Source organism: Meles meles, chromosome 19, assembly GCF_922984935.1.
Source record: "Meles meles chromosome 19, mMelMel3.1 paternal haplotype, whole genome shotgun sequence".
Lineage (NCBI taxonomy): Eukaryota > Metazoa > Chordata > Mammalia > Carnivora > Mustelidae > Meles > Meles meles.
Window position 1 is genome coordinate 45,639,674 of NC_060084.1, and position 25,799 is coordinate 45,665,472.

The 25,799-nt window shown below is 54.9% G+C and overlaps 3 protein-coding genes and 1 long non-coding RNA gene across 5 annotated transcripts in view; 3 read left to right on the plus strand and 1 right to left on the minus strand.

Moving 5' to 3' along the window:
• Positions 1–2,226, plus strand: part of SUPT5H (SPT5 homolog, DSIF elongation factor subunit) — a 29,018-nt gene extending 26,792 nt beyond the window's left edge. For both annotated transcript variants that reach the window (XM_045986758.1, XM_045986759.1), the window contains 2 exons: positions 1,639–1,734; positions 1,808–2,226. In XM_045986758.1, the coding sequence (XP_045842714.1) occupies positions 1,639–1,734; positions 1,808–1,951 (240 nt within the window). In that variant the 3' untranslated portion in view covers positions 1,952–2,226. The remainder of the gene's footprint in view (positions 1–1,638; positions 1,735–1,807) is intronic.
• On the minus strand, positions 4–17,500 carry LOC123930544. The gene is made up of 3 exons (XR_006816118.1): positions 17,490–17,500; positions 17,330–17,335; positions 4–1,442 (listed from the first exon to the last, which is right to left on the minus strand). It is a non-coding gene; the product is annotated as an uncharacterized LOC123930544 (long non-coding RNA).
• TIMM50 (translocase of inner mitochondrial membrane 50) lies at positions 3,436–9,843 on the plus strand. Its single transcript, XM_045986760.1, is given in 12 exon segments — positions 3,436–3,558; positions 3,560–3,580; positions 4,698–4,854; positions 5,387–5,418; positions 5,634–5,655; positions 7,190–7,248; positions 7,341–7,460; positions 7,903–8,007; positions 8,108–8,206; positions 8,578–8,734; positions 9,075–9,181; positions 9,634–9,843. Coding segments are annotated over 12 exon segments (1,068 nt in total). The 5' UTR covers positions 3,436–3,471; the 3' UTR covers positions 9,736–9,843.
• DLL3 (delta like canonical Notch ligand 3) lies at positions 14,195–22,444 on the plus strand. The gene is given in 10 exon segments (XM_045986761.1): positions 14,195–14,325; positions 14,455–14,739; positions 15,554–15,608; positions 16,656–16,898; positions 18,424–18,638; positions 18,916–19,138; positions 21,428–22,019; positions 22,260–22,369; positions 22,372–22,398; positions 22,401–22,444. Coding segments are annotated over 10 exon segments (1,863 nt in total). The 5' UTR covers positions 14,195–14,256.
• The last annotated feature ends 3,355 nt before the right edge of the window (positions 22,445–25,799 follow it).

Genomic DNA, 25,799 nt, shown 5'->3' on the forward strand with positions numbered 1-25,799 from the left:
GTGGGGCCCAGGCTGGGGGGTGGGCAGTTGTCCTCTCCTTTGGGACTCCCCAATCTCTGTGGCCCCTGGGTTTCTGTTTTTAATCACCTAACCACTTTATAACTGGAAAAGTGGGTGTGGCACGGCTGGCCTGCAGGCCCCACAGGGCATAGCTGGGGCCTTCCCAGCCTGGAGCAGTGACTGGCACCCAGGGACTAGGTTACTCTTTAACATAGTTCTCTGAGACCAGTTCCATAACAGGGACTGCGTGTTCTGCCAGACACCCCACCCCTGCTGCAGCGTTACTGGCCTTTCCATTCTTCACTGTCACCAAGTTCCCTGCAGCCTCAGGGCCGTTGCTCATCACTTTCCTCTGGCTAGGATGCTCTTCCTTCTATCCTCTTACTAGTAAACTGCTAATAATCCTTCAGGGAAACTTTTTGAGGTATCTCAGATCTGTCTCTTGTAAGTCCATGTAATCTTTTTCATGTTACTTACCTGCTGCCTAAAAGCTTAAAGTTGACTCAGGGGTGATTCTTTGGTTACTAAGCTTGTGTTTCGTTCCTAAGTAAGTAGCCCTGGTTCCTAGATGAGGGACCAAGAGCGTGCTGGCCTTCCAGTAAATACTATTTGAATTTAACACCAGGGACCAAGACAGCTCCAAGCCCTGCCTTCACATAGCTCACGTTCTAGTTGAGGAGGCAGACATGTCCCCAAAGAAAGCCTGAGTGACCAGAGCTGGGACACGGGAAGCCCCAAGGGCAAAGGGAGCTATGGGAACCTAGAGGAGGCACCCTTACTTTGGAGGGGCTTGGGGGCTGCTTCCTGGAGAATGAGGCGTCTGCACCAAGACCTGAAGAACGAATAAGAATAACCCAAGAGAAGTGGCTGGGGAGGGGCTCAGTGTGTCCCAGAAAGAGGGAACTTGCGAAGGCCTGGTGGTGAGGGAAAGCCTGGCACATCTGGGGAGGTGAAGTATGTTCATTGTGGCTGGAACATAGAAAGCCTAGGGGGAAGGCGAGTGACAAGGCGGGAGAAGTGACTGGGCCAGGTCACATGGCAGGCTGGGGACCTTGGACTGTCCTGAGGAAGCTAAGCAAGCAGGCAGAGCAGTGGTGGGGTCAGGTCTGTGGTTTGGAATTAATTCACCATGTTGCTGTAGCAGGGATGGACTAGGGAGGTGAGACGGAGGGCTGTGAGCCTTGGGGGAGAGGTCAGCCCGCCCTATGAGGCTGTGAGGAAGAGAGGAGAGAGGTGGCAGAGACCCTCAGGAGGCCAAGTGAACACACGTCAGAGCTGGAGGTTGTTGGTGAAAGAGCGGACCAACATGAAGCCAGAGCTCCGGGCAGGCACTAGGGAGTGTGAAGACGTCCCCGAGATAACGGGCGGGCCCAGGGGGGCAAAGATGAGGCCCGCATGGGGAGTTGAAGAGTCAGGTGCCTGAGAAGCAGTCTCTTTTGGTACTTCCCATCCTGGCCCAGTCATGCTGTCCCCACACACCACAGGCCCAGGAACCAGGCCTAGCTTTTGGACTCTCCTGCCTATGTCGCCTTGGGAAAGCGACTTGTTGGAGTGAGCCCTGAGCTCATGCCCCCTGAGTGCGGGCAGCAGTCCTAGACTGGAAACAGGCCAGACTGACCGGGCTGTCCCTGCCCACAGGGAGGCATGTGCTCTGTGTACCTAAAGGACAGTGAGAAGGTGGTCAGCATCTCCAGCGAGCACTTGGAGCCCATCACCCCCACCAAGAACAACAAGGTAATGGGGGACCAGGGGGCGTGGGGGCCTGGGGCTGCTGATGCTGAGCCTGACTCTGTGCCCCTCCGCCCAGGTGAAGGTGATCCTGGGTGAGGACCGGGAAGCCACAGGGGTCCTATTGAGCATCGATGGTGAGGACGGCATCGTCCGCATGGACCTTGACGAGCAGCTCAAGATCCTCAATCTCCGCTTCCTGGGGAAGCTCCTGGAGGCCTGAAAAGTGTGGAGCGGGCAGACCTTGGCGGATACCTGGTGGGGCAGGGAGCGTCCCTCCTAACTTCCCTGGCTCTTGGCTCTGACGCAGGGTCTGGGGCCCGGACCAGGGCTAATGTGGTTGTTCCGGACTTTCTTTATTTTTCTTTCTGGGTTCCTGTCTCCCTCTCTGGTGTTCATGGGAATCAGAGTAGAGTCTGGGGGAGGGTCCCCACCTTCTGCACCCTCCCTTCCCCAGCTTGCTTTTGTGTTCTGGTCTTTCAATAAAAAGCTGTTTGGTCAAAAGTGGTGTGTGTGTGCATGCAGTGTTAAGACCCCACTTAACTTCCTGAGCAAATAACTGGATGGTACCTAAGCCTCAGTTACCCCATCTAGAAAATGATACTGCCCATGCCAGAGGGATCTTCAGGATGAATGTATGAGACACTGGAAAGAGATTATTAGGACAGAGCCTGCCTGTGATTGAAGTTTCATCTCTTTCTCAGTTACGTGAAGTGAAAATCCGTAATCCTCCAGGAAAACCCAAATTCCCCCTATGGTGCAGGATACCACAGCTGACGGTTCTCTCCCTGGGGCCCATAAACCACACCAGAATTGCTGTGGCCTGTCTCATGGCTTGGGGGTGGAGATGGGGAGCAAGGTAGAGAATGGGGCTTGTTAGTACCTTGACGTTTCTTACCTGACAAATGTCTTTTTTTAAAAAATAAATGCAATATAAAATGTATTATAAGATACTTCAGGTATTCAAAAAAGAAATTACAACACCGGGAACACCCATGTCCACCACCCAGCTTAGGAAACAGTACGTAGCAGATAGGACCCGCCTTCAGCAGCAGCCCCAGTCCATCCCCCACCAGCGGGGAAAGCTCAGAAGCCTGACCTCAGTATTTATCCCTAAATGTCACATGGTCGTCTTTCCATGTTTTGTTCCAAGTTTACATAAGCCTTATCTTAACTTTTCTCGAAGTAAGGAGGAAGATTCTTCGTGTCTACCTGTACCCGGCTGAGGCCTCGCTGAAATGGCTGGCTTTCCAGACCCTTCCTTAGAAGCTCATGGGAGGAGGAGCAAAAAAGAGCTCTGAGGACTGGAGAGAAGGCTGATTCGGCCTCCAGGCTCCACGTGGGGGAAGAGATTGGGAAGGGTTGGCTTTCGGTCAGCTTCCTGCACTGCCCCCCTCTGGGCAGGACGGGCTTTTCGCCTTCAGGACACCATCCTCAGCCACAGGGTCCCTACATGGTGGCCTCAGTCTCACCCCCGGACACTGGGGTGTGCCGCCCGGTGCCGCCGCAGGGGCCGGGGAGCGCCCCACGGCCCGACGGAGGCGTGAGGTCGTCGGGCTCTAGCCCGGTCCGCGCACCGGGTCCGCCCGAGGCTGTCACGCCCGCCGCTTTCCTCCCGCAGCTCTTTGTCTCTCTCGGGCTCCCGTCCGCCCGCCCCACCCCTGCGCCCCCATTGGCCAGGGCTCGGGCCCGGGCTCCGAGAGGAGGGAGCGAGTGGGCGGGGCCGCGTAGCGTCAGGGCAAGATGGCGGCCTCGGCGGCGCTGTTCCTCCGCTTGCGGAGCGAGCTCCGGCTCGGCGCGCGGGGGCTGTGCGCGAGGCTGGCGACACCGCCCCCCCCGGACCCCGGACCAGGTGAGCCGGAAGGGGGTGGCCCCCGAGTGCGGGGGCCCCTTTCTGGAGTTCCGGGCGGACCGCCGCCGCGCGAAGGCTCTGGAACGCAACACCTCAGGGTGCTGAATGGAATGCCGCACGCGTTTCGGGGCGCTTCTCTGCCTCCCGGGGTGGGCAGCGCTTGCCCCCCCACAGAGCTAGGTGCTGAGGGCTGAAGTGCGTCCTCTGAACGCCACTTCCTCTGGACCCCACGTGGGTGCAGGGAAAGGGAGGTCACCTGTGTCCCTTCTCAGTGACCTCTCAGGTGATACTTGAGGGGAAGGGCCTGGGATGCTGGGGTCCCATTCTGGCCTTGGGGGTACTTTCCCCATGGTGGTGGCGGTGATGATGAGGTAGATGTGCGGGCTTCTGATCTCACCCTGCCTCCACGTTGACAGAGATCCAGCCATTCTGACCTCACTTCGTGCCCTTACTTCCCCAGGCAAGCCAGTGCCCCTCTGCCCCTGCTCCCATCCCTTCCCCTCTATACCCACTACGGTCAGCCACCCCCCCCCCCCCCCCCCCCCCCCCCCCCCGGCATCCGGATGTTTTAACTACCCGTCCTATCCCCTTTTGTGCCCTCCATTGCCTTGCTCCCAGCATCCAGTGTTCAGCTAGTCTCCCTGATTTCATTTCCCTGCCCTACAGGATCCTGGGCACCTAGCCTATCAACTCTTTTTTTTTTTTTAAAGATTTTTATCCATTTATTTGACAGAGAGAGATACAAGTAGGCAGAGAGGCAGGCAGAGAGAGTGAGAGGGAAGCAGGCTCCCTGCCGAGCAGAGAGCCCGATGCGGGACTCGATCCCAGGACCCTGAGATCATGACCTGAGCCGAAGGCAGTGGCCTAAACCACTGAGCCACCCAGGCGCCCCTAGCCTATCAACTCTTGAACCCCTGGGATCCTGGACCCAGACAGTCTAGTTCTTGACTCTTCTAAGAGACCCAATCTCCTGGTTGTTCCTCCAGAGACACAACACTCTGAGTCTATGTGGGTGTCTGTTTCCTGGCTCCCGACCTTGAGTCTTCTTCTAGGGTACCAGAGTCATCCTGCCCTTTCTTATTTCTGTCTGGGCTAACCTATCTCCTCTCAATTGCAGGCCACGGAAATTGGGAGCCGCACAGGCACCAAGGCCCAGACTCAGGGGCCACAGCAGCAGCGGGGCACAGAGGGTCCCAGCTACGCCAAAAAAGTCGCACTCTGGCTTGCTGGGCTGCTGGGGGCCGGTGGGACTGTGAGCGTCGTCTATATCTTTGGTGAGAGACATATGCCTTTTGCTCAGTTTTGTTCCCTTGGTCCTCTCTTCTGCAGAACCTCCCCCCTTTTCTCCTAAGGGTTTGGCCCATTTCCTGGCTCCTCCCTCATTAAGGCTACCAACTAGAATATTTGCCTTGGAAACGGGAGATCTTTCTTCTTCCTCTACCCACTTTGCTCAAGGTTCCACTCTTAGTTGGTTATGCACCAGGATCCAGAGAGTCACTTGGAAGAGGGAAAGTTGGGGAAGGAGGGGCCTGACCAGCCTCCTAAGTTGCCTCTTCCTGCAGCACCCAAAGCTCCAGCCCTCCCCCTCATACCTTCCTCCAGAGACTGTTGAGACCCTGCCCCGGTCCCTCTTCTCTCGGACACCCAGGATCCTGACTGCCCACCCCATCCTCTCTTGATCTTAGGAGACCATGCCTCTTCCTTGTTCCCCCAGACCCAGGAATCCAGGCCCCCCGTCCTCTTCCTTCCTCAAGACCCAGGAGACCAGGCCCCAACTTCTTTCATTCCTCCCTGTCTCCCTTACAGGAAACAACTCTGTGGATGAAACTGGTGCCAAGGTGAGGGAGATAGAGACCCAGAGGCTTTGCCAGGGGTCCCATCCTGTGGGTCCTTTCCCCTTTGGTCTGCTCAGGCTCATTTCTGGTCTTGGGGTGAGACTCCCTCCCAGGGACCTTTGCCTACTCCTCCCAGGGCCCCAGAGATTCCTCTTTGGGGTTTGATGGGGTTCTGCCTCTGCCATCCCAAACCCTATATTTTTGTTTCCACCTTCCAGATTCCCGATGAATTCGACAATGGTGAGTAAAAACAAGCACAGATTCTGAGGTTGCCCTGAACCTCCCTATTCTGCTATTTATAGGGATGTTGCCTTTCCCATCTGGTGCCCCCCCCCACCCCTCCTTCTTCCACTGGGGGGTAGGGGAGTCAGCAGCTGGATGGCTTTGAGAGGAGGGGCATTACAAAGCCCTAGTCCTCTTCAGCCCTCTTCACTGGCCCAGGAGCAGATGGTCAGGGACAGATGGGGGAGGGGAGTCCACCATAGGAGTGCTTGGAGAGAGGGGGCTGTCTGTCACCGGACACATGGCTTCCTGTGCCTTAGATCTGAGTGGCTGCAGCCCTGAATCCCCTCCTCTTTACAACAGCCTCTTGTTCACCCCCCAGCCCCCACCCCATGTGGCTCCTCATTTCCAAAACAATGTCTCTTTCCTCCCTCCTCCTTTTAGTTAACCAGCTTTTGGTGGAGAGTTTCTGACAAATTGGATAGTAGAGAGTAGTTGTCAGTCCTGTCACATCTGGCCCTTCCCAGGAGAAAAATAAAATTGGTAGGTCCAGAAAGCCACCTGTTTGTGCTGGGGAAGTTTGCAGACCCACACTGCTTGCTTAAGCTGGGCAGGTGGGTAAGTATGCTCTTTTAACTGGGTAATCTTCCTGGTTCAAATAAATCAACATACTGATTTAAGTGGGGCAGTAAACACACGGATTTAAGAGGTGTGTGTTTGCTAGCACAACTCATTGCAGTGTTCTGCTTGTGAAAAGGCAGGCCCGTACATAGATGGTGGCTTAACTAGACCAAAAGTACCGCAGTGAAGGAAGGGAGGCAGTCAGGTAGATTTGCTGCTTTCAACGGGCTTCAGTATATTCATTTGAACCAGGATTTTTCAGTCTTGGTCCTCTCAGTACTTTGGAGCAGGTAGTGCCTTGTTGCCGGGGAATGCCCTGTGCCTTGGAGCGTGTTGAGCAGCATCGTGGGCCTCGGTCCCCTAGATGCCAGTATCTTGACAGTCACACGTGTCTTCAGACATTACCTAAGTTCCCCAGAAGGTGGCAGACCAGATAGCTCCGAGCTGAGAACCACGAGATTATAAAGTATGTAGGTGTGTGTACGTGGTTAGTGTGGCTTCAGTAGACTCGGCATATTAGCTTGAAGCAGGCAGATCTGGAAGCCTGGTGGTTCCAATGGACTGAACACACAGGCATGATGTCAGCAGAGTCCCGTGGGTGTGGGTTTTAAGTGGGGAGACGTATCAGTGTTCGGTTTTATATCTGGGGGGGTGTGGGTATAAGTATTCTTATATATTATATAGTATTATATATTATTCTTATACTTATATTCTTACAAGTATTATAAAACTGGGCAGGTGGATAGATGTATTTACTCCTGCCTGGCGGTTACATCCTTGCCTTCTACCTTTGGACTTAGAAATGAGCTTGTTCAAACCGAGTGGGTCTGTAGACTTGTTTATGTCTGGTAAGTAAACAAACCCCAGCTTCGTCTGGGAGGTTGAGCAGTGGCTCATCTCGGAAGCCCTTTGTGCCCTGCTCTCCTCCTAGATCCGATTCTCGTACAGCAGTTGCGTCGGACATACAAATATTTCAAAGACTATAGACAGGTGAGCGGGAACCCTGAGCCCAGTCCCCAGCCCTCCCGCACAGGCCCCTGCCTCCTCGCCTGAGTGCCCCACACTCTGTCCCTCTCCCACAGATGATCATCGAGCCCACCAGTCCCTGCCTCCTCCCAGACCCTCTGCGGGAGCCGTACTACCAGCCGCCCTACACGCTGGTCTTGGAGCTCACGGGCGTCCTCTTGCACCCTGAGTGGTCGGTGTGTCCTGGGGACGGCAGCGGGTTGGGGACACTAGGTGGACACGGGGATCCGGATCCTGATGATATGGTTAAGGGCAGAGACACTGGCCCCGGCTCCACTGTGATGTTGGGGAGGAGGCGTCACTCGCCTTGCCTTGCCTTGCCTTGCCTTGCCTTGCCTTGCTCGCCTATGAGACTGCCCACCCCGTAGCTTGTTGTGAGGCTGCCTGGGTGCACGTTCCATGCTGCCAAGGAGTCAGTCAGCCTGGGACCCAGACCCTCCAGCCTCCGAGACCCTCGTCATGGCCATGTACTCCTGAGTACACACCCCCCCTCCGCCCCACCCCAGAGCTAGAAAGATGGGGGAGAGCACTCTCATTCTGGGGACCCCCATGCTGGGGATTTGTTCTCTTGGGGGGTCTCTGGGTCTTGGTGTTTCACTGTCCTCCCTGCCTCCCCAGCTGGCCACTGGCTGGAGGTTTAAGAAGCGTCCAGGCATCGAAACCTTATTCCAGCAGCTTGCCCCTTTGTATGAAATCGTCATCTTTACATCCGAGACTGGCATGGTAAGGCCCCGGGACAGCGGAGGGTCGATCAATGTGGCTGGAGGGCAGGAGGGTCAGGGCTCAGCCTGACCCTGTTCTCCGCCCCCATTCCCGTCCCCAGACTGCGTTCCCACTCATCGACAGTGTGGACCCCCATGGCTTCATCTCCTACCGCCTCTTCCGGGATGCCACAAGATACATGGATGGCCACCATGTTAAGGTGTCATGTGGGGGGCCACGGGTGGTCCTCTGGGACTTGGGGGGTGGGGGGCGGCACTTCCTGAGGGAAAGAGGCCCCAGCTCTGACCCCAGCCTGACCCTGCTTCTGCCGCAGGCCTGATTCTGACAGGCCTTCAGCCTGCCCTCAGCACGGCCTGGGTTTCTAGTTCTTCTCTCTTTCCCAGTATCTGGGGCTGGGAGCCACCCCCAGTGGGGGTGCAGGGGATGAAGTCTCTCCAAAGGAGGCAGTTGGGGGTAACAGAGGGGTATGAGATCTGGAAGCCATCCGATGTCTGTCTGGAACTGATTGTTTCTGGGGCTATGTAGCTGTGGTAATTTGTATGAAACTGTGGGCCTTGTTTGCACTCCCAGGACATTTCCTGTCTGAATCGGGACCCTGCCCGCGTAGTCGTCGTGGACTGCAAGAAAGAAGCTTTCCGCCTGCAGCCCTACAATGGCGTCGCCCTGCGGCCCTGGGACGGCAACTCCGATGACCGGGTCTTGTTGGACCTGTCTGCCTTCCTTAAGAGTGAGACTGACCCCTGAGCTCCTGGGCTCTGACCTAGGAGCCCTTGACTCTTAGGAGGAATGATAACTGCTTAGTTCTGCCCCCCTCCCACCCCCACCCCGCACCATGTAAAACTGGGTACTTGAGGTGTGGGAGGGTCACGAGCATCTTGTCATCTTTAGGAGTTTCTGAGAATGTTTGGGGTGCTCTGGGATATTTAGGGAATACTTGGGGGAATGTCCAGGGGAGCCCTTTTAGAGCATTAAGGTAGCAGGAGCCCCAGTATCTGACCTTTACCCTTGAGGGCCCTGCTTCCCTGTGGCCTTTCTGCCTGGCTGAGCCCTGCTCGCTGTGCCCACAGCCATTGCGCTGAACCGTGTGGAGGATGTCAGGACCGTGCTGGAGCATTACGCCTTGGAGGATGACCCCCTGGAGGCTTTCAAACAGCGCCAGAGCCGGCTAGAGCAGGTGGGCCCCCTGGATCCACAGGGGGTGGGGGGCATCGCATCAGTTTCCGAGGCTCCCAAGAGAGGGGCCCTCGAGCAGCTTGTCTCCGCTCTGGCTGCAAGAGCTTGAGCAAGGCCTTTGTCTTCCCCATGACCTGTCCTGTAGGGACAGTTTTCCCTCTTGTAATGGGGGAGGGCGTTCGCTTCCACGGCCTGATCTGAGAGCGGGAGGCAGGAAATGCCAAGCATGGGTCTCGGAGAGGGGTAGTTTGCGATGGTTTCCAGCAGATCTGGAGGCCCCTGTTTTGTGTGGACAGGAGGTTTGGACCAGGTCTGGGGAAAGGGCTAGCATTCTAGAGGCTTTGGGAAGGGGTGTGGGCTGGGCAGAGGTTTAAGGAAGGTAGCCCCTTGGATGAGGGAGCCTAGGAGGCAAATACCCACCCTGGGCTGACCCTCCTCTGTCCCTCACCCCAGGAAGAACAGCAGCGCCTGGCTGAGCTCTCCAAATCAAGCAAGCAGAACCTCTTCTTTGGCTCTCTTACCAACCGCTTATGGCCTCGCTCCAAACAGCCCTGACCTCTGAGCCTCCTCAGACTCACTGCCTGGGTCCTGGGCCCGGGGCTCAGTGCTCCCAGACTGTGGCTTGGGCAGCCACATCCAATAAAGTCCATCCCAGATGCCACACTCCTGTGTCCCGAGAGTCTCCAGCTGGGGGCATCGGGGTGAGGTCCGGGACTCTTGGGTCATCGTCCCACGGTGGCCGATCGGCTGCCGGGAACAGAGTAGGTTCTTCAGTGATCAGGATGGGTTTTGAACCCTGGCCTGGGAAGCCTCAAAGCCGGGTTCCTCTGGCCGCATCTTCCCGTGTGCTGTGTGACCACAAAAAGTGCATCTCACTCCTTGATTTCCACAGATTCCTCACTTGTGGAAAAGGGAGGAGAGGGCGGCACTGGGGGTCCGAGAGCCAAGTCGCTGCCCGGCCGCATGTGCACGTACCACGTGTGGGCTCAGGGGGCAGTGGGGGGGGGGGGGGCTGTTCCTTCTGCCACCTGTGGCCTTGTGGGAAGGTGTGCCTGGAGTTGCTTGATCTGCTCTTTCGACAGAAGCCCAAAGTTGTGATTTTCATATTAAGTCTCTTGTGAAATGTTGGCTCCTAACTGGGACGGGCAGTGTGGCGGCACTGTGCACTGGAACTTTCTGTGATGTTTATTCCGTGTCCCGTGTCTGCGCTGTCATGGTCAGGTGGAGCCACAGAGTACTGCAGTGTCATGAGGGTAGCCGAGGACTGGAGCTTCTGTTCGTATCGTTTTAAGTAACCTTAATTTAAGCAGCCGTCTGTGGCTCGTGGCCCCTGCCGGGAACAGCACAGTTGCGAGCCATTCCAGAGTCCCGAGTTCCCGACTGGCCATGTTCAAATCCCAGCTTTACCACTTCCCGCCTCGTGTGGTCTCTGGTAGGTTACTTCGCCTCTTGTGCCTCAGTTTCCCCATCTGTAAAGGTAACGGTACCTAGCTCGCAGGCTAGGCTGAGTGAGGCGCCCCATGGAGGCCCTCAGATGGTAGCCGTGGACCTTGGGCCCGGCATCTGTGTGCTTCCGCTTCCTCAGCTCACAAGTGGGGGTGACGATAGGACCTGTCTTCAAGCAGTTGTGAGTCAGTCACAGGAAAGCCCGTACCTGGCGTGTATAGATTCCCGTGGGCCACCTTACCTGGTTCCCATACTGACTTCGCAAACTGAAGCATCCTGGACTGGTTTGACAGCTCCTACCCCCGGCTGACTCAGCCTCTCCTCCAGCCAGCACTTAGTGCTAGGACCGGTTAAATAGTTTAAAAAGACATCCCCTGGTGTTTGCGGTAGTAATGAAGATATACCTCTGTGGACCGGATTGAGTCTCTGGACTCGATACATTTTTTAAAGGCTCACAGAGACGTGTTAAAATTTGCATACCCGCCCAGTCCCAAGGTGTACCATCTATAACCTGGGCTAGGTCTTGGGGGTCTTGGTTTATGCATTCATAAGACATTTATAATAGTACCTCCCTCATTCATTGACTGACTCACCAGTATTTCATAAGTGCTGACTCCCCAGCCTTGTTCTAGGCACTGGTGTGCATCAGTGAGCAAATTAGTTGAAAAGTCTCATAGGGGAGACAATGGTCAGATATTTCTCAAAGTAAGAAATGCATAAAGAAAAATAAGGTATGGTAAGTAGGCAGTGGTTTGGGGACTGGAGGTGCTGATTTAGATTGGATGGAACGGTCGAGGAAGGTTTCTTTGGAGGGGGTATCTGACAGATCACAAGGAAATGAGGAAAGCCGTGGGGATCTCTGTGTCAGGTGTGATCACCTCAGGGCCTTTGCACTTGCTGTTCCCTCCATCAGGAATATCTTCCCAGGATACGTATCACTTCCCTTCTCCCCACCCCCACCTTAGGTCTTTGCTCAGATGTCACCTCAGCATGGCCTGTGGGCGCTAAGATCGGCTTGTAAGGAAAAATCCTGAATAGCCAAAGAGACTCCTGAAAATATACTTCATACACAGATGTGACAGAATTCACCTAAAACATTATCATGTCTGGCACAAACCTTCAATAAAGCCTGGCTATTTTTATGATCTTTAAAATGAGATCTCTCAGACCTGGAATCTGTTACCTTCCCAAGTTACCATCCAGGGCAGGACTTTGCCTTCTTCCACAGCAGGTTCTAAAGACTGTCCAAATTGCATTTGAATGTCTGCTGTGATAGGGAGTCACTCCTCCGCCTACCCCAGTACAGGGCCTAACTTGCCTCCCAGTTGGTCCATGAGGTTTGGCTCTGCTTCGGGCTACAGAGCCAGTTTGAGTTGGGAGGATGTGGAGGGGGCCTCAAATGTCAGCCTTAGTGTCTTTGAGTGTATTTTCCTTCTTTCCTCTTTCTCCCTCCTCTCTCTTTTTGTTTCTCTCTCTGTCTCTCTCTTTCTCTCTCCCTCCTGCCCTCCCTTCCTTTCTTCCCCATTCCCTGTGTGGAGCCCATCATGGAGCTTGAACTCAACCTGAGATCAAGACACTTAACCAACTGGGGCGGCCCTCGAAGTGTATTCTGAAGGCACTGCAGAGCCATGCAGGAGAGGGACAGGGTCAGATTTGTGCTTAGATCCCATGGACCAGAACGGTCTTGACTGGAGAGAGGAATCATGCTGTGGGACTCACAGGAGGTGCGTGGCCACCTTAGTGAATGTTAGGGAAGTGCCTGCAGGAGGAGGAATCTGCTGAGAAGGGAATTCAATAGAGGAGGGAATACAGAGGACACAAGTAGAGGGAAGACCTGTGCGGAGAAGCCTGGGCTGTCAGTGCAGTGACCATGGCCCTCCCCTGCTTAAAAGCCTTCCATGACTCCAGTCCTCAGGATTAAGAGGAAACTTTTTTTTAAAGATTTTATTTTTGGGGTGCCTGGGTGGCTCGGTTGAGCAAGGGACCTGATTTGGCCTGGGGTCACGATCCCAGGCTCCGAGCTCAGCGGGGAGTCTGCTGCTCCCTCTGCCCCTCCCCGCACTCGCTCTTGCTCTAAAATAAATAAATCAACCTTAAAAAAAAAAAAAAAAGATTGTGTTTTTAAGTAATCTCTACACCCAGTGTGGGGCTTGAACTCGCAACCCCAAGATCGAGAGTTGCCAGCTCCACTGCTGGAGCCAGCCGGGTGCCCCTAAGAGGAAAGTCTCTAACTGAACTCGCTCCTTGATTGAAAATTGCCAAGTGCTTGTGTGTGCTGGGTTCTGATGGGCAGTACTTTCTTGATCATCCTATCTTCTCCAAAAGGAAAATAAGTTTGTAAATCGAAGTTGTATTTCCCCCATAAGTAATTAGGCTCTAAGTATTAAAATGTTTTCTTTGTGGGGGGAGAAAAAGGGGCTGGCATCACCTAAGGGCTTTACTCAGCACCTGGCACAGAGAGTTTGGGACCGAAGGCTGGAGCACCTGCTCTCACCGGCTTTCCTTGGCTTGGCCCAGGGACTACTTCGGGGCTTCTGGAGGGCCTTGGGGGTGCCCGGTTCCCCCATTGTGAGGGAGCGGTGGGGGGGTGGCTGATCTGTGAAGACGGAATTTCCTGCCCATTTGTTCCTCACACCTTCCGGAGGCCAAACGGGCGGCCCAGCTGCGGCCCAAAGGGGGAGGGGCACGGGCGTCCGGCAGATGGCGGCATTTACATACAGCTGGAGCCCCCTCGCAGGCGGGGGCTCCCCACCCGGCGTCTGGTGCATCCGTGATGCGGGGTTTGGAAGGGTGGCTTTGTCTTCGGGAAGGCAGCGCGCACACCAAGCATGTACACACACACAGGTCCACAAAGAACCCGGGATCTTCATTGCCGGCACACATGGCTACACCGTTGGGCTTCCCGACACCTAATCTCGTTCACATGCGAACGCTCGGCTATTCACAACTGACACAGACCCTACCACACACGCACAGCCGCTTAGAGGTACCTGCACGGACCTCAAAGTTAGAGGCTCACGTGACGACTCCACACAGTGGTCCAGGATCTCACGTTCACTCTTACACACGCCCAGAGAAGCATCCACAACAGCCACACAGTCCCCAAAAGTCACACAATCATGAAGTCACGTACATCTCTATTCTCCCATGCGGGTGCACCCGCATACACACACACACACACAACCACAGAATCTTAGAATTACAACCTCACAAATAGTCTTAACTGTATACACTTTTAGGCACACGTGGAGGCACGCGGTCTCAGCCAGGCACACAATCACAAAGTCACGTACAGCCTCCCGCCAGCAGCTCTTGCTCACACCGCATGCACGCACAGAATCTTAAAACCCTGTATAGCCTCATACACTGGCTTAAGCCCCTAATCCCACCCCACCCTCAGTCACACGCGGAGTCAGGCCCAAAACACACGCAGGATGGCACACTCACTACATAGCCGGTGCCCATACCGAAATCCACGGTTGCTCCGGCAAGCTCCCCTTCCCTTGCGACCTCCTCCCCTAGGGTCTCCCGGAGCCCGGAGCCCGGCGGCTGCCTGAAGGGGCGGGGCCGGCCCCTCACATATAAGGCTCGGGAGCCCGCAGCTGCGGCTCCCAGCACCCCCGAAAGGCCATGGTCAGCCCGCAGATTCCCCAGCTCTTGTCCCGGACAGTGATCCTGGCGCTTATTTTCCTTCCCCAGGTCAGAGCGGGAGTGGAGAGGGAGGAATGGGAAGGGGTGCTACCCAAGGGGTCTTGGGGAGGAGGCGTGGGGCAGGCGGAACGCCTGGGCCCCCACGCCTCCTCACGCTGTGCCCCTTTCCTGTCCCAGGCACGGCCGGCAGGCGTCTTCGAGCTGCAGATCCACTCTTTCGGGCCGGGACCAGGACCGGGGGCCCCACGGTCCCCCTGCACTGCGCAGGGCCCGTGCCGCCTCTTCTTTAGGGTCTGCCTGAAGCCAGGGGTCTCCGAGGAGGCCGCCGAGTCTCCGTGCGCCCTGGGCGCGGCGCTGACTGCGCGAGGACCGGTCTACACCCAACAGCGGCCTGAAGCGCCGGCGCCTGACCTGCCACTGCCCGACGGCTTCATGCGCGTGCCCTTCCGGGAAACCTGGCCGGTGAGAACCCCATGCTTGAGGCCCTACCCAAACTTCTATGGCCTTCTGCCCTTCAAGCCCCCAGCGTTGCCCTCTGGGGATCCCAAATTCCCAGACCAGTAACTATCACCTAAAATCCCACATTCTACCGTGTGGACTTCCCACAGGGCACCCCAAATTTCTGAGTCCCACTTCCCCTTTGGGGATCCCAGATGTTCTGATACCCACCCTGCATGCTTGGGACCCCAAATTCCCAGAACCTCAAACTCACCCCCTGTAAATCCTAAATTCACAGGACCCTACCTCTGCTCCTTGGGGATTCCTAAACACTGGAATCCTTATCTTTATCTTCAGATCTCCCTGCACTTAGGGACCTTCCTCCACCCCGTTTTCGAAACCCCAATCTCCTCTCACCTTATCCCTTCTCCAATCTTCCAGTTGGGGCCCGTATTCATGACTTTTACCTCCAAAATCCTACGTCCTAGCCCACAACCCCAAAAGTGGGCAGGTGAACGGACCAGTACTTGAAGTCTAGACCCCTGTCCTTCTGGGCAAGGTGGATTTCCCTGTTCTAGCCTCAGTCTCCCCTTTTGTAAAATGGGATCATCGTGGTACCTCACAAGGGTCCCTCTTGAGGGGTTCAACCAGCTATCTCCAGTCTAGCATTTACCCACAGGAAGTGCTCCATAAGGGAAGCCCAAACTGTCATTCCTTCCCTGGGCCAGCCCCTCTGGGAATTGTCCCTTGTCTGCCTGGTCCCTGGAAGGACCACCACCCCCAAAATCTGGCCTTCCACTGTCTTCCATTCTTTCCTCTCCTTTCTCCTCCCAACCAGGGCACCTTCTCTCTCATCATCGAAACCTGGAGAGAGGAGTTAGAACAGATTGGAGGTGAGTGTTTTCAGTCATCAGACTACAGTACACAGTGTGGGGGCTCCAGGGAGCTGGGGCCCCGTGTATGGTTCAGGAGAATGACATGGGGCTGTCTGTAGGGTGGGGCATTCCCGGGATCATTGGCCTGTGCTGTCCTCCCAGCTCCTGAGTGCGGGGGCTGGGTGGTGGTAGTCCCAGGGCTCTTGGCAGGTCAGTGTAAAATTGTCCTGGTCCTGGACATTGGAGTGTCCAGGGGCTGATACCAGGCAGAGGGCACTCTTAGCATCTTGGAATCAAAGCCCGCAGAGCAGGAGGGTACAGGATCGCACAGTAATGCACCGTCACCCTGGGAGTTTGATAAGCTTGGCTACAAGCTCAGTCATGATGTCCCTACAGAGGTCCCAGGAGCCCTGTGGGATGACTCAGGTTGAGCAAAGTTTTCAGGGAGCGAGATGGGGTGATTTTATTCTTAATTTGAGGGGATTTGGGAGCCATGTAAGGCCCACAGTGTGTCTGGGGGGTTCTGTCAGCATTTAGATATAGAAAGCTCCTGTGGCAATATGGGGGCGTTGTTACAGCTTCAGTGGGGAGAAAATGCCACTCTCTGTATCCCAAGGCCTCAGGCAATGAGGGTAATTTACGGTCTAGTAATTGGGATCTCTGTCACCATTTCAATCTAGGTAGGACGATCCTGAGGCACAGTTTCGGGGTGTCATGACCTCAGTTCAAAAGACCCGTGTTGCCCCTTTGCCATATCAGATGTCACAGGGTGTTAGAGGTCTCCTTACTGATATACAAAGATTCCTGGGCAAGATATGGGGGGCGTTTCGGGTTCTTTGGGAGGACCGTTGTCATCGCGATGGTCCTAGGGTATTAATGGGATGGCGACGTCATTACGGGAGTTTGCAGCCTTCTAAGGGGATAATTGCCATTCTCAGGGCTCGAAAAGGGGTGTTTTGGCCTCGCTAAGAGCGGCAGGGAGAGTGCAAGCTCCATCTGTCTCGCCAGAGTGAGTCCGCTTGCGGCCCCGACCCGCCCCAACACCGCACTCCCTTCTCCCCGCAGGGCCAGCCTGGAGCCTGCTGGCACGTGTGGCCGGTCGGCGCCGCCTGGCGGCCGGGGGCCCGTGGGCCCGGGACGTGCAGCGCGCTGGAGCCTGGGAGCTGCGCTTCTCCTACCGCGCGCGCTGCGAGCCGCCCGCCGTCGGGGCCGCATGCGCGCGCCTCTGCAGCTCGCGCAGCGCCCCGTCGCGCTGCGGCTCGGGACTACGCCCCTGCACGCCGGTGGACGACGAGTGTGTGGCCACGCGTGAGTCCTGCGTTCCACTCCACCCCGTCCCCGGCCCTTCCTTCCTTAGCTGCACTCACGGCCCCAAGGTCCCTTTCACAAACCGGTTACCCTCCTCAGGGAACCGGGGGCCCGAGAGCTCTGCCGTGGTGCCACAGACACACCCCTCTCCAGGAAATTAGGGTCTGTTGTTGACCGCTGGCCAAGTATCCCAGGCCCCGCTCCAGGCCCCCTCGCGGTCCTCAGCCCCCTCCTGTGATCCAGCTACCACCCTCGAGGCAACTGAGGACCCTGGACTTCTCTCCAGACCTTTCTGGGCACTCCAACCCCCTCCCCTCTACCTAGCACTTTTTTCTTTCTGAATTGGAACCCCACACCCATTTCCCATGTTGGCACTACCCACCCTCTTCCTCCTCTAACGCATGTGCACACCACTTTGCAGATGCTAGGACACTCAGCTCTTCTAATGCTGGGGCCCTTCCTACCCCCACCCAGGAGCTTTGGAAACTCCTTGCAGTTTCCCACAACCCCGTCACCAAGGGATACTTTATGCTCCCTCCCTGCAGCTGCAGAGGCCAGATATCATTGCTTTCTAAAGCTTGGATCCCTGACCTCCATTATGGGGACCCTCAGACTCCTCCCCTAACTTCTGAATCCCACTGAAGCCCTTAGGACTCTCAGGCTTACCCAGATTCTCCCAGACCTGCCCTAATCGAAGACCCTCCCATTTCTCCTGAAAGACCAGGAGCCCCTCCCCAAGCCCCAGGGGCCCATTCTTCTCTCTCCAAGTTCGACCCTGCAGGCCCCACTCCATTCTCCTTCTTTTCTTTCTTTCTTTTTTTTTTTTAAGATTTTATTTATTTATTCGACAGACAGAGATCACAAATAGGCAGAGAGAGAGGAAGGGAAGCAGGCTCCCTGCCGAGCAGAGAGCCCATGCAGGGCTCGATCCTAGGACCCTGGGATCATGACCTGAGCCAAAGGCAGAGGCTTTAACCCACTGAGCCATCCAGGCGCACCCCCCCCCCCCGCTTTTAAAAAAGACTTTATTTATTTATTTGACAGAGATCAAAAATAGGCAGAGAGGCAGGCAGAGAGAGTTGGGTTTTTTTTTTTTTTAAGATTTTATTTATTTTTTGACAGAGGGACAGCTACAGAGGGAACATAAGCTGGGGGAGAGGAAGAGGGAGAGAGGGGGAAGCAGGCTTCCCGCCGAGCAGGGAGCCCCATGCGGGGCTCGATCCCAGGATGCCGGGATCATGACCCTAGTCGAAGGCAGACGCCTAATGACTGAGCCACCCAGGCACCCCTCCGTTCTCCTTCTAAGAGCACAGAGTCGGGAGCTCAATAGCCTGGGTTCACATCCTCCGCCTGCCACTTCCTATGTGCCTTTCAGGGCCTCAGTGTCCTTGTCTGGAAACTGGGGATCAGTTACGAGGATGAGAAGGTGGTGCACAGAAAGCCCTCAGAAACTTCTCTGATTCCTGCCCTACTGACCCTGCCCTCATCAACGTTACCCTTACCTCTGCCTCTCCTTCCTCCATAGCAGCATGTCGCCAGGGCTGCAGTCCAGACCACGGCTTCTGTGAGCAGCCCAATGAATGTCGATGCCTGGAGGGCTGGACTGGGCCCCTCTGCACCATCCCGGTATCCAGCAGCTGCCTCACTCCCATGGGCCCGTCTCCTGCCACCCCTGGATGCCTTGTACCCAGGCCTGGGCCCTGTGACGGAAACCCGTGCGCCAACGGGGGCAGCTGTAGCGTCAGTATCAGTCCCTCCCTCCTCATCCTCCGGGAGCTCCCAGCGCCCCCTGTCTGCGGCTCCTTGAAATCACAGCCTGGGGAGGGCCGGGGGTGGAGCAGGGAGCTCTCAGGGGAGGGCCCCCCCCCCCCAGGACTGGGAGGTAGGACCGGACAAGGAGCAGCCCTCCTTGGTTAAGAGCAGCCCTCCTTGGTTAAGACGGGGGGGTGGGGGGGGGGGGAGGATTGGGATTTTGCTCCCGAGAGACCTGTTCTGAAGTCCTCTTGCCGCTGCGCAGGAGACCCCGGGATCCTTCGAATGCGCCTGTCCCCGAGGGTTCTACGGACTGCGGTGTGAGGTGAGCGGGGTGACATGTGCCGATGGACCCTGCTTCAATGGCGGCTTGTGTGTGGGAGGCGCAGACCCTGACTCTGCCTACGTCTGCCACTGCCCGCCCGGGTTCCAAGGCTCCAACTGTGAGAAGAGAGTGGATCGCTGCAGCCTAAAGCCGTGCCGGAACGGTGAGGTGGGGAGGCCAGGCAGGAGGGGCCCTGCGTGGTCAGTGGGCAGCAGCGGGGGCTTGGCTCAGACAGCCCTGGGTGGGAATCTTGGCTGAGCTTTCTCTACCCTCTGGCCTGGGGAAGTGAGCCTCCACCCCTCCCAGTCTGTTTTATTTTTATTTTTTAAAAGATTTTATTTATTTATTTGAGAGAGAGCACACACAAGCAGAGGCAGGGGGTGAGGCAGAGAGAGAGGGAGAAGCAGATTCCCCACTGAGTGGAGAGCCGGATGTGGGACCGAGTCCCAGGACCCTGGGATCCTGACCTGAGCCAAAGGCAGACACCTAACTGAGCCACCCAGGCACTCCTGCCCAGCCTGCTTGTTCTGGGCAAGGTGGTATTCCCATACCAAAATAATTGAGTAAGGGGAGCCTGGCTGGCTCAGTAGGTAGATTGTGAGACTTTTGATCTCGAAGCTGTACATTGAAGCCCCATTACTTAAAAATACTTATAATTGAGTATCTACAGTGTTCCAGGTCCTGTTCTAGGCACTAGGGTTACAGCAGGGAATGAAATAGACAAAAAACCCTCATAGAGCTGACAGAACAGACAATTAACAGATAAGTAAATTATATGGAAAGTTAGATGGTGATAAAAACTAGAAGAAAACAGGCACTGGGTGGCTCAGTAGGTTGAGCACAGGACTCTTGGCTTCGGCTCAGATCGAGATCTCAGGGTCCATGAGACAGAGACTGTGTCAAGCCTGTGCTGAGCATGGGGTCTGCTTGTCCCTCTCCCTCTGCTCCTCCCCCTGCTCACACTCCCTCTCTTGAATAAATAAATACACAATATATTTTTTTTTTAAAAAACCTAAGAAGGGGCGCCTGGGTGGCTCAGTGGGTTAAGCCTCTACCTTCAGCTCAGGTTGTGATCTCAGGGTCCTGGGATTGAGCCCCGCATCGGGCTTTCTGCTCTGTGGGGAGCCTACTTCCCCTTCCCCCTCTGCCTGCCTCTCTGCCTACTTGTGATCTCTCTCTCCATCAAATAAATAAAATAAATCTTTAAAAAAAAACACAAAAAACCTAAGAAGAAAAATAAAGCCAGAGGGGGATGGGGAGTGTGTATGGGTGGAGGGTTGACATTTTAGCAAAAGTCATTGGGCAAAACCTTGTTGAAGGGTAGTGAAGGAGGGAGCCATGTAGGATCTAGGGGGAAGAGTTATGTTCCAGGAAGCGGGAATAATAAGTGCAAAGACCCTGAGGTCAGAATGTGCCTGGCCTGTTGAGGATCACAGGGAAGCAGGTGTGGATCAAGCAGAGTGAGTGCAGGGAGAGTGTTGCGAGATGAGGTCGGGGAGGTAACCAAGACAGATCATGTAGGCCTTCCTGGGCCATGAGGATGATTTTGGTTTTACCCTGAGGGAGATGGAGTCACTCCAGTGTTCTGAGCAGTGGAGAGATCTGATCTGATAACGGTGTTACAAAGTTACATGAGATTATGAATGTAAAGGGCTCAGTGCATTCTTTTTAGATTTTATTTATTTGAGAGATATAGACTACTACAGAGAGAGCAAGCACGAAGGGGCAGAGGGAGAGGGAGAAGCAGGCTCTCTGCTGAGCAGGAAGCCCCATTCCTGACTTGATCCCAGCTCATGACCTGAGCTGAAGGCAGCCTCTTAACCAACTGAGCCACCCAGGCTCTCTCCAAAACACAGTGTTCACTCTGGGCTGACTGGTACTAGGGACACAGCAGCGACTAAGACAGCTCTGGCCCCGCCCACATGGGGTTCCAGCCCAGGGTGGGGGAATACACACTTGTGCTTGGAGCCCAGAGTTGTCAGGGTTGTGATAGGGGAGCACAGGACTGGAGAGGAGAGTCAGGGGAGGCTTCCTGGAGGAGGGGACATCTGAGCAGTTACCGGGGAGCTCCCGGAGAGATAAGGTGAGAAGTATGGGAGTAAAGGAGGAAGAAGGGGCATCCCAGGCAGAAGTCATGGGCAAAGGCCAGCTGGTTCAAACATGTTCTGGGACTGCTAACTATTGGAGTATGGCGGAAGCCAAGAGAAAAATGGCGATACAGAGCGCCAAAGAGGTGAGGCTGACTCAAACCAAGACTTCACTGGGGAGGAAAGGAAGAAGGCCTGTTTTCCAGGCCAACTCCCAGAGGCTGGCCCTAGAGTTAGACGGAGACAGCCGGGACGCGGAGGAAAGGGTGGGCAGGATTACAGAGCAGAGGAGTGGAGGCGCGGACAGGCTCGGGGACCCCCGTGGAGGCCGCGCCCCTGACGCCCCTTTCACTCTTTCCCCACAGGTGGGCTCTGCCTGGACCTAGGCCACGCCCTGCGCTGCCGCTGCCGCGCGGGCTTCGCGGGGCCGCGCTGTGAGCACGACCTGGATGACTGCGCCGGCCGCGCCTGCGCCAACGGCGGCACGTGCCTAGAGGGCGGCGGCGCGCGCCGCTGCTCCTGCGCTCTGGGCTTCGGCGGCCGCGACTGCCGCGAACGCGCCGACCCGTGCGCCGCGCGCCCTTGCGCCCACGGCGGCCGTTGCTACGCCCACTTCTCCGGCCTCGTCTGCGCCTGTGCCCCAGGTTACATGGGCGCGCGCTGCGAGTTCCCGGTTCACTCCGACGGGGCGGACGATGGCGCAAGTGTGTTGCCAGCGGCGCTGCCGGGCCTGAAACAGGCGGACCCGCAGCGCTTCCTTTTGCCTCCGGCTTTGGGACTGCTGGTGGCCGCAGGCTTGGCTGGCGCGGCGCTCTTGCTGGTCCACGTGCGGCGCCGAGGCCCCGGCCAGGATAGTGGGTCTCGCTTGCTGGCGGGGACCCCGGAGCCTTCGGTGCACGCGCTCCCAGATGCACTCAACAACAGAAGAACGCAGGAGGGTTCGGAGGATGGGACGAGGTGAGGGGCTCCAGGTGTCTGGCTTGTCTCTCCTGGCTGCTTCTCATCCTGGCTCCGTAGTGCAATTGGCTTGACTCTCTGATAGACCTTTCTGATCGGTCCCTTCCTCTTACCTGCTCCCGTCCTTTTCTGATTGGGTCGTTGACAGCTCCCCTAGTTGGCTTTGGGGTCTCTCCATGGTGGGTGGGGAAAACAAGATCGGAGAATTGGAGGGGTCTGGATCTTCTTTTCCTCCCACAGCCAGCCAGCGGATTGGAATCACCCTGAAGATGGAGACTCTCGTGCGATTTACGTCATATCGGCTCCTTCCATCTATGCCCGGGAGGTAATTACCACCCCTCTACCTGCTCCTGACACATTGGGCACGCTGGGCGGAGGCAGCCCTGCATTTCCTGTAGCCCTCTTTTACTCTATCTGTAAAATGAACGTTGGGTCTCTGGGAGGTCCTTAAGCCACCTTTCACTACGGCTTTTAGTAGTTCTATCTTGCAACCCTCTTGGTGTCGTTTGGAGCTCTTTGCCAGACCATATGGCCTTCAAGAAGTCGCGGTGGGAAGCCCCAGCAGAGCTTCACTGTTTTCCACTCGCTGGGGAGAGGGAGAGGAGGTGAGGGCAGCCCCGTCTAATGCCTCCTACTCTTTTCATTTCTAGGCCTGACTTGCCCCTTCTCCATCAGCGCCTGGAGACAGAACCTGGATATTTTTGTACTTACTTGGTGGTGCCCAATCTCGGCCTGAGATACTTTGGAGCTGGACGGGGTGGGTGGGAGAATTTTACCTTTGAGAGTTGTATATAATGCTTATTTAAATCCTATTTTTTCCCTCCTCTCCAGAGACGTCTATAAAGGCTCTTATTTTGATCAGCTTTGACTCACTGCCTAAGTGCTTTGTGCTTAGTTTTGGGACGGAGGGGAGAGCTACTATCTCCTGAGAGAAGTAGCAGGACTCTCCCGGAGGGATCAGAAACAACTCAAAGTGGCTTAAATAAGAAGGAGAGTTTATTCATAAAAATGAACATTTGTGGTAGGTGTAGCTTGAGCGGGACTGGATTCAGGGACCCCCGGTACCTTCAGTATCTTTTCACTCAGCTGTGTCTGGGAATGACTTCATTTGTAAACAGGGCTTTCATTGGCTCCGGCTTGTCACATGGCCTTGCCTGAGGGCGGGGGCCCAGGCAGAATGGCTTATTCTGATTGGCTGGTCTTGGCGATTTGTCTCGGCGCGGCGGGAAGTAAGGTCGATCAGGCTGTCCAAAGCAAATGGAGGGTGTGGGTGAAGCCGCGTTCCTGCGTCTACCCCAAATCTGGGTTTGTCTCTAGACGTCACTACCGTATCAGGCCGGGAAACCAACTGTTCCAGAAGAAAAGTACAGTAAGTTTGAAGAGTTAATTGACTTTATTAAGTGATTCATGAATTGGTGAGCGTCTTGTCGGCGGAGTAGAGGGGAGCTCTGAGGAGGTGGCCAAAAAGGAAGGAGAGTGGGGCAAGAAGGTAGCAACAGAAAAGAAAGCATTATTCCAGGCAAGGGCACCTCCTAGTAGGGGAAGAGCAGGGAGTCATTGGGGAATTACCTCATTTTCCTTTTGGGGGTGGAGAGGGTCCATGTTACAGATTATTGGTGCTGATCAGATAATTCCTGACTGGCCTGGTGAGACTTAATTTTCCCGCAAAGTTGAAACTGCAGTTAGGTTAGGTATTAAGTAAGCCCCAGTTTGGTGACTTAGCCTAAGTGATGCCATTTTGAGCCTGTAGGGTTTTTTGTTTTGTTTTTGTTAAGATTTTATTTTATTTTTTAATAAGATTTTAAGTAATCTCTGCTTTGGGGCTCAAACTCACAACCCCAAGATAAAGAGTTGCACATTGCACCGACTGAGCCAGCAGGGTGCCACAAGCCTGTGCTTTCTTTTTAACCCCACAGAACCAGTCAATGAGAGTAGAAAGGATCCATTTTACAGAAGAGAAAGTTGAGGCTCAGAGAGTTTGAAGTAACTGCTGCAAAGATAGGGAGCGACTGGGGGGTTTGGGATGCAGTCGTCCTGCAGGATACCTTCCTGCTGGAAAGCTTGCTAAAGAGCTTGTCGGATTTTTGTGGACCTGGGTTGTGCTTCCTTTTATTTTATTTTATTTTATTTTATTTTATTTTATTTATTTGACAGATCACAAGTAGGCCGGGGGGTGGGGGGGAGCAGTCTCCCTGCTAAGCAGAGAGCCCAGTGTGGAACTCCATCCCAGGACCCTGGGATCATGACCTGAGCTGAAGGCAGAGGCTTTAACCCACTGAGCCACCCAGGCGCCCCTGCTTCCTTGTTTCTAAAAGCCAAAATGCAGCTGTGTTGGCCGCCTGCAATACCCTGATGTTTTTAAGGTCTCGCACAAAATAAAACATCAAAAGACTCATTTAGTATAACTTCAAAAGTGAAAAAATTCACATTCCCTTTAATCGGATGGTTTCGTATCTGGGAATTTACCCTACACGTAGACTTTGGTGTCTGTAGGTGTCTCTAGTTGAGTAATTGTTGGTGATAGCCACAGATTGTCAACAATCTAAATGTCTGATGAAGGAGGACTGGCTACATTGATTAGGGGCCATTTACAAGGAAACTATTACACCAGTGTTCAAATGATGAGATACAGATATGCTCAACTGAAATCTTTGATAGATTTTGTCCAAGGGGGGAAAATATAAGGTACAGAAGAACAGATAGGGTGCTACCATTTATGGTTTAAAAATGGACTGTATGGAGTTACTACTGCAGTGGCCTGACCAAATGAGGAGCTTGGCAGACCTCCCTGCTGGCAAACGAGTGCAAATTATAGAAACAATGGATGCCTGGGTGGCTCAGTTGGTTAAGCGTCTGCCTTTAGTTTAGGTCATGGTCTCAGGGTTCTGGGATTGAGTCCTGCCTCAGGCTCCCTGCTCACTGGGGAACAAAATGACAGGGGCGCCTGGGTCACTCAATGAGTTGAGCCTCTGCCTTCGGCTCAAATCATGATCCCAGGATCCTGGGATTGAGCACTGCATTGGGCCTCCTGCTCAGTGGGGAGCCTGCTTCTACCTCTGCCTGCTGTTCCCCCTGCTTGTGTTTGCTCTCTGTCAAATAAGTAAAATTTTAAAACAAAAAACCAAAATGACAGACCATTTGAAGCTTCTGGGGATGATCCGGAGGACACATAGCAAATTAATTAAAAAAAAAAAAAAACAAAAACTAGGGGCGCCTGGGTGGCTCAGTGGGTTAAAGCCTTTGCCTTCGGCTCAGGTCATGATCTCGGGGTCCTGGGATCGAGTCCCGTATCAGGCTCTGCTCGGCAGGGAGCCTGCTTCCCTCTCTCTCTCTCTCTGCCTGCCTCTCTATCTACTTGTGATCTCTCTCTGTCAAATAAATAAATAAAATCTTTGGGTGGCTCAGTCGTTGGGCGTCTGCCTTCGGCTCGGGTCGTGGTCCCGGGGTCCTGGGATCAAGCCCCATATCGGGCTTCTTGCTCCTCGGGAAGCCTGCTTCTCCCTCTCCCACTCCCCCTGCTTGTGTTCCCTCTCTTGCTATGTCTCTCTCTTGTCAAATGAATAAATAAAATCTTAAAAAAAAAAAAACTAAAACTAAAAATTTGGTGAAAACCAGGAGAATCAATAATAGGTGAACCAAGATCACCCCCTCCATTTGAAAAATTTTTTTAAAAATTAACATATAATGTATTATTTGTTTCATGGGTAGAGGTCTGCAGTCAAATGCTCTACCACTGAGCTATACCCCCATGGGTAGAGGTCTGAATCATTAGGTTTACAC